At 41.0% G+C, this 6,938-nt stretch overlaps 1 protein-coding gene across 1 annotated transcript in view; it reads left to right on the forward strand.

Annotated features, from left to right (window-relative positions):
- Positions 1–5,372, forward strand: part of LOC113805236 (uncharacterized) — a 6,133-nt gene extending 761 nt beyond the window's left edge. Inside the window, exons 3-5 of the mRNA XM_070143246.1 lie at positions 424–598; positions 1,530–1,638; positions 4,668–5,372. Of these exons, the coding sequence (XP_069999347.1) occupies positions 424–598; positions 1,530–1,638; positions 4,668–4,812 (429 nt within the window). The 3' untranslated portion in view covers positions 4,813–5,372. The remainder of the gene's footprint in view (positions 1–423; positions 599–1,529; positions 1,639–4,667) is intronic.
- The last annotated feature ends 1,566 nt before the right edge of the window (positions 5,373–6,938 follow it).

Consider the following 6,938-nt stretch of genomic DNA (forward strand, 5'->3'; position numbering starts at 1 on the left):
TGGCGATACCCTCCTAAGACGTATCTTTGCTCCAAGTAACAATCTTAAGGGTCCTCTTGTATGCACTAACAAATGAAACAAAATTCTTTTTGACCTTGTTGTCTTGACCTCTTTATTTCTGACGTTCTTTACCGATGATAATTTCATATAAGAAGGGGGGGGGGTGAAGCTGTTTCCTCTTTGGCAAATGTCCTTAAACATGCATGCTTATTTAGTACATATTGAAAATGTGTGAATGAGATCAAATCACACCCGTCTCCCGTGACTGCGGAATTTTGCACGGGATTGAAACAAAACGTCAGTTGCTATTTTTTAAGATAATAGCCAGTACATTTGCATCAGTTACAAGTTCATAATCATTCAAATCATATATAATAACGTATCCAACATGATTCAAGTCGATAAAAGTTTAAATTCCGGCAGATTCACGACACGACATCAGGCAGCAACTACCACTTCTCTTGGCGCCGAAACCGCAACGGAAAATTCAGCCACGGGGATGCCGTGAACTACTGCACAAATCTGGGAGACCGATGGACCGCAATCAGCATAGAGACCCAGGGGGAGAGCGACTACATCAATGGCATTATTGATTCAGGTTAGCTACCGTTTCCTTCATTATAATAGCAGTACCATGGTGTAAGGATACCAACAGGAATTTTTTGAGGGAATGGGCGTGAATAATTTGAACTTACTCGGTTACAGGAATGTCCTTCTTGGTTATGAAAATGTATTATATAAGCCACAGGACCCTCAAATGAAATAATGTTTTGGACTATCAAAATCCAAAACAAAATTTCACTGTTCTACTGGTTACTATTTGATTGAAATATGGATGTATACCTGATGCGTATGTAAACATGCATATAGTTATACTATAAGCTTTATATATAGACTCTGCTCATATATCTATGCATATTTACATATTAATGCACGCCTGTATATTATACTCATATACTGATGCAGGCATATACATCGGTGCATACTTCCATATTCATGTCCTGTGCCTTAACACATGGGCACGCTAGACAGGTGCCTGGGGCCCCACAAGCATACCTTCCTCAATCTCAATCTCAATCTCAAAGTTTTATGCGTAGGGCGCTAAGTGAGCGCAAAACACGCATATTAGTAGCGATTGGTTGCTGGGGGAAGGGGGAAGGATCAAGGTGCAAGCGGAAGTGTTGGTGTTTGTGAAGGCGTTTGTATTGTTAAGTGTTTATTTAGTTTGTTTGTGAAAGTGTTAAGTGTTTCAGCTTCGATTATGTGTTGTGGGAGCCTGTTCCAGTCGCGTATGGTACGTGGAAAGAATGAGTGCTTGTAAGAGTTAGTGTTAGTGTGGTATGTGACAAATTTACTGGTGTGTGAGTTCCTAATATGTATTGCACACAAGTACTTTAGTGCACTGCATTGTCCGGGAACCTAAAATACTGTTAAGACGGCCATGTTGTGACCTGCATATTGGTGAATGTATATCGATTCATACTTTTACGGTGATGCACGTTAGAGTATGACACTCCCACTCCCCTCAGACGACGTGGCATACATCTGGACGAGCGGAACGAAAGTGGGCAACGGCTGGCGGTGGAACGGGCCTGGAGCGGGGGCCTTCCAGGGACTCAACTGGAGTCATACTGGAGGGTGAGGATCGAAAATATTGTGCCTTTGGAGTTGAATTTTGCTGGGTTAGGTAATTTTAGGTTGTTTTAAAATCGTGGGATTATAGTTGATTTTTAAAACATTCATTAGGATTTTGTCAGTTAGGTTCATATTAGCGTTATACTATTTTGCAATTGTTCAGTTGAATGCCATGGTTTTTTTCCCGTTTTTCTTCTAGCATGTATACTTGTCATCTTGAATTCAAATGATTTTTCTTTTCCGTAGCTTTCTTTTTTTTTATTTAGCATTATATACAAGTTTTATCATTCGTATTCGTCCATCGTCGTTCTTCATTCATATTTTTCTATATCAAAATTGATGACCAGAGTAGAGAAACGGTTCACATCTTTATGGAAAATGTCTCTATAATTACACATTTTAATCAGAAATAGAAATTAATGAGTAGTTTTCAAAGACATTCACCCGAAAAGTATCGCCTCGACGCAATATATTAGGTTAGGGAAAAAGGCGGGAAACCACGATGACGTCACAAACACGCTTTGGGCCTGTCTGTCTCTTCTTATACAACTCTCGACATCGTTTTCATACACTATTTCACCGTCTCTAATTCTGTCGTTTTCATATATTTATTCACTTTGCCATGTATTCATTTATTTATTTTCTTCACTTCTTTCCTTCTCCCATTCATTTATGTATCCATTACCTCTTTCAAGTATGTCTGTAGTGTAAGAATTATTAGCTTCCGTGTCCATTGTTGAATTATCTAAATCAGTGTTATTCATCCTTTTCCATTCTGTAGCCCTGGCCAATACATAATTCCCAAGGCCACGTTTCATGTTTGCACATCTTGATATTGCTATTAGGCCTACTAGTTATGAATAGTGTAATGATGCCAATAGTTATAAGATAAGAACACTGTACGGAAGGATTCCAATTCATTGACATGTGAAAGGTAATTATTACCTGTAATGTAGGTGTGACCAAGTCCAATTTAATTCGGTCATAATTTTCATATTGCTCCATGGCTCCACAGAAAATATCGCTTGGCGCCCAGCTTGGCACCCTCTGATCTAAATATTATGGCTCAAACTAATTGAATTCCAGCCCACCATAAACATTCTGGAGTATTAGAATCTATTACTTCTGACATCGTGAAACAAGATTCGCATTAAGCAGATCTGAAAAAAATGTCGATTCCGCGTAAAATACGATAATCACCTATGACGTCACGAAGACTTCCCGCGTTTTTCCTAGGATTTGAATTAGGCTCGGCGGCCAAAACTACGTTTCAGATTACTTTCTTCAATTATGAGGCGTATTATTGAATTGTAAAAAGTATAAAGGAAAGTAGAACTCTCCATGAACCTAAACATCTCATTCTTTTCCGTTGCCACCCCCCCCCCTGCTGCTTCTTGCCGTGGGGCTTAGGAGCTGAGGCCCAAGATAGATCACCCCAGGCCTTGCTTCAACAATTTTTGCATGGTCTTTTCTTCCCTTTTCCTTCTCTTCTCTGACCTCTTCTTCTGTCCACTTCATAAGGTGCGAAAGCCGTGCTGAAAGGGTGAAAGGCGGACTTTGTGTCATTCCTGACAGGCCTTCATACTCCGTGTGTTCTGCACTACAGTACTAACCTGCAGCGCTCGACAACCTTTACCATCTAACATATTTAGTCCTAATCAGTTACTCATTTTACACTTTTCTCCACAGCTGTTTCTCATATTGCTATAAGACCTTTGGTGGCTAGTATTTCTAGTATTTATTTATTTTGACCATTAACCATTCTTGGAATCCACAAACACCGCCTTATGAACCAAAAAAAAACAAACTAACTTAGGACTTGGCTCCCATGCACCACCCTAAAGCTACATTTTGAATACGTCTCTATTGACCTTAGATGTTCATGCGGCAGATTTTTTTTTAAATAGATAAATTTACCATTGCCTTTCGCTTCTCTTCTACCGTTATTTTCATCGTTTCACCTTTTTTCTATCATTTTAATTATTCTCCTCACTTTTCCATTATTATTTCCTTAATTATTAACCTCTCCTCTTTTCTCTCCACTTTTATTTTCAAAATCCATCTCCTTTCTTTTTCACCATTATATTCATTATCATTCTCCTCTCCTCTTTCTTTCTCTTTCTTATTTTATCACCTACCTCCTCTCATCTCTTCTATCCACCATTATCTTCATCATGTTTCTCCTCTTCACTATTACCTTCACCTTTCTCACCCCGTCTCTACCATTTTGTTATTGCCATCTCTGACCTCTCCCCTCTTCTACCATTATTTATCACCTTTCTCCTCACCTTCTCTACCATTTAACGGTCACTGTCTTTCTCCATTTTTTTTTATCAGCAGCAGTTTCTTCTTCACCCATTATTAATAGACAACCTCCTCCTCCTCCCCCACCCATTATTGACAACCTCCTCCTCCCTCCACTACCCATTATTGACAACCTCCTCCCCAGCCATTATTGACAACCTCCTCCTCCCTCCACTGCCCATTATTGACAACCTCCTCCCCAGCCATTATTGACAACCTCCTCCTCCCTCCACTACCCATTATTGACAACCTCCTCCTTCCTCCACCCATTACTGACAACCTCCTCCCCCTCCTGCTCCTTCCTCCACCCATTATTGACAACCACCTCCTCCTCCCCACCTATTGACAACCTCCTCCTCCCTCCACCATCCATTACTGACACCCTCCTCCTCCTCCTCCTTATTTCCTTCCTTCCTCCACACATTATTGACAACCCCCTCCCTCCACCACCCATTACTGACAACCTCCTCCTTCCTCCACCCACTACTGACAACCTCCTCCTCCTCTTTCTTCCTCCACCCATTACTGACAACCTCCTCCTCCTCCCCACCCACTATTGGCAACCTCCTCCTCCTCCCCCCCCATTATTGACAACCCCCTCCCTCCACCACCCATTATTGACAACCTCCTCCTCCTCCCTCCACCACCCATTATTGACAACCTCTTCCTCCTCCTGCTCCTTCCTTCTTCCTCCACCCATTATTGACAACCTCCTCCTCCTTCTTCAGATTTGGAATCGCGCAACCAGACAACAGATTCGGAGACGAGAACTGCCTCGGGATCCTCAATCGCTTTTACTTCAACGACGGGATCACTTGGCACGACATCGCCTGCTTCCACCTCAAGCCTGTGGCGTGTGAGCAGCGTCTTTAACTGAAACCTGTAGAAGGGTTGATCAAAATTGCCATTCTTAGGGTGTTAATTGCCTTAGAAAGATGTATGAGGAATGAGGATTCTGATTTATGAGGAATGAGAATTGTGTTAATTGCCTTGGAAAGAAAGAATTATGAGGATTGAGGATTCTTACTGTGTTAATTGCCTTAGAAAGATGTATGAGGAATGAGGATTCTTGCTGTTGTTAATTACCTTAAAGATTTATGAATAATGAGAATTCTTACTGTGTTAATTGCCTTGGAAAGGTTTATGGGGAATGACGATTCTTACTGTTTTAATTAAGCGTGTAGGATTTACCGAAAATGGTAATTCTTGCCTCGTCAGTCGCCTCTGGTTTAAGAATTGCGAAACTGGTTGTTCGTGCAGTGATTAACTTGAATCTGGTAGCCTGTGAATTGTGACAATATCGAACATCGGCTGGAGAACATGTTTAAACAAGTTGTCCGCTTTGTTTATGAAGTCAGAGGTGTCTTTTCATTATCATAGGTGTACAAGTTTAGTAATTTAGTAACCTTTGTTAAATACACTATTCAGTAAGATTTGGTTATTTCAATTATCCCTTATATTTGCAAAAAATGGTTGAACATCTTTCCTCATCTGTAGTTTAAAAATCCAGAATGTTCTACCAAAGGAGTCGCACAATTATAATTAACTACTACTTTGATATTGCACAAAGGCTAGACGTGCTGGCAAAAATTCGAAGTCAAATCTCAGATAATAATGAACTATACTCTAAACCAGTGTTGTCCAAACTGGGGCCCGCAACATAGATCACAAGGGGCCGTGAACAAACAAGGAACACACACACACTCGCACAGATACGTCACACGTTCTATGAATCATCTTTTTATTCGTGTATTAAATTCGAACTTATTGACCAACACTCCTGCAATAGGCTTTTCATAATTAGTATATTATTTGCATTATCCGAAATAAAAGTTTAGTCATGGCGGCGGGGGGGGGGGGGTACGTAACAGTGCAAGAAGGTAATAAAGGGTACAACAGTCGAAAATGTTTGGACAACACTGCTCTAAATCAAGGGTTCTTTACCTTTTTTTTTTTTTTTTTTTTACTAACACTACCCCTTTAGGATTCTAATCCCTTTTCTCGTAGTGGGGCTTAGGAGACGGAGACCGAGGCCCAGTGTAGGGGATCACCCATACCCTGGGTCTCGGCCCTTGCTTCCACTAATTTTGCAAGGTCTTTTCTTCATCCCCTTTCATTTTCCTTCTCTTCTTCACCCCCTTGTTCTTTTAATTTCCTACACATAGCAACTATCACCTGACATCCCCCTTTACTATACCTTCCTATAGTGCTATATGACCTTAGATGCCTAGCACATTTATTTTAACCATTAACCATTTTCACTAACTAAGGTGAGAGCAGTGCTGGAAGAACGAAAGGCTGGCTTTGTTAGTCCTGAATGACCGTACTCGTTTGCTCTTCCCTTTTACCCTTTTCGTTGCCATTCTATCTTACGGCATTCTACAGTCTTTGATAGCTACATATTTTCTCTTAATCATTAACTCGTTTATACCCATGTTGCCACAATATTTTATCATAGTGCTGAACCCTTGCCATATCGCTATATTTTGAATATACCGATAATGACCTAATATACCTAAAAATAAATGTATAAAGATTGTGATACATCTGCATGTTATGACAATAGCGAAAGTAATGCACAAAAAGTTGTTTGGCGATATTGGGCAAGCAACCATGAGAGAAAATTCCGATATGCGAAGCTCAGTCTCGCCCGGGCGAAGAGGGGAGCCCGGCCTGTGCTGACTAATACCGACTCGATTAACGTGTCAAGTGCTGATGCAAGAGAGCTTATTCCTTGCCCAACGTGGTGCCCAGTCTCAGTGGTAACCTCCAGGCGACAATTGCAACTTCTCGCGCCTGGGCGGGGCGCGAACCGCTGACCCCTCGAATGAGAGGTCAACACGGCCTCTCATCCTTAAAGTGGCCTAACCAACTAGGCCACTTTGTCTCATCTTATATTATTTAGTTCGACTGACAAAGTGCTGTCTGGATGTGTCACTTCTACTTATACCCCATCTAAATCGTTTACAATATTATCTAATGGGTTGAACATGGTACCA

This window comes from Penaeus vannamei, chromosome 30 (assembly GCF_042767895.1).
Source record: "Penaeus vannamei isolate JL-2024 chromosome 30, ASM4276789v1, whole genome shotgun sequence".
Taxonomy (NCBI): Eukaryota; Metazoa; Arthropoda; class Malacostraca; order Decapoda; family Penaeidae; genus Penaeus; species Penaeus vannamei.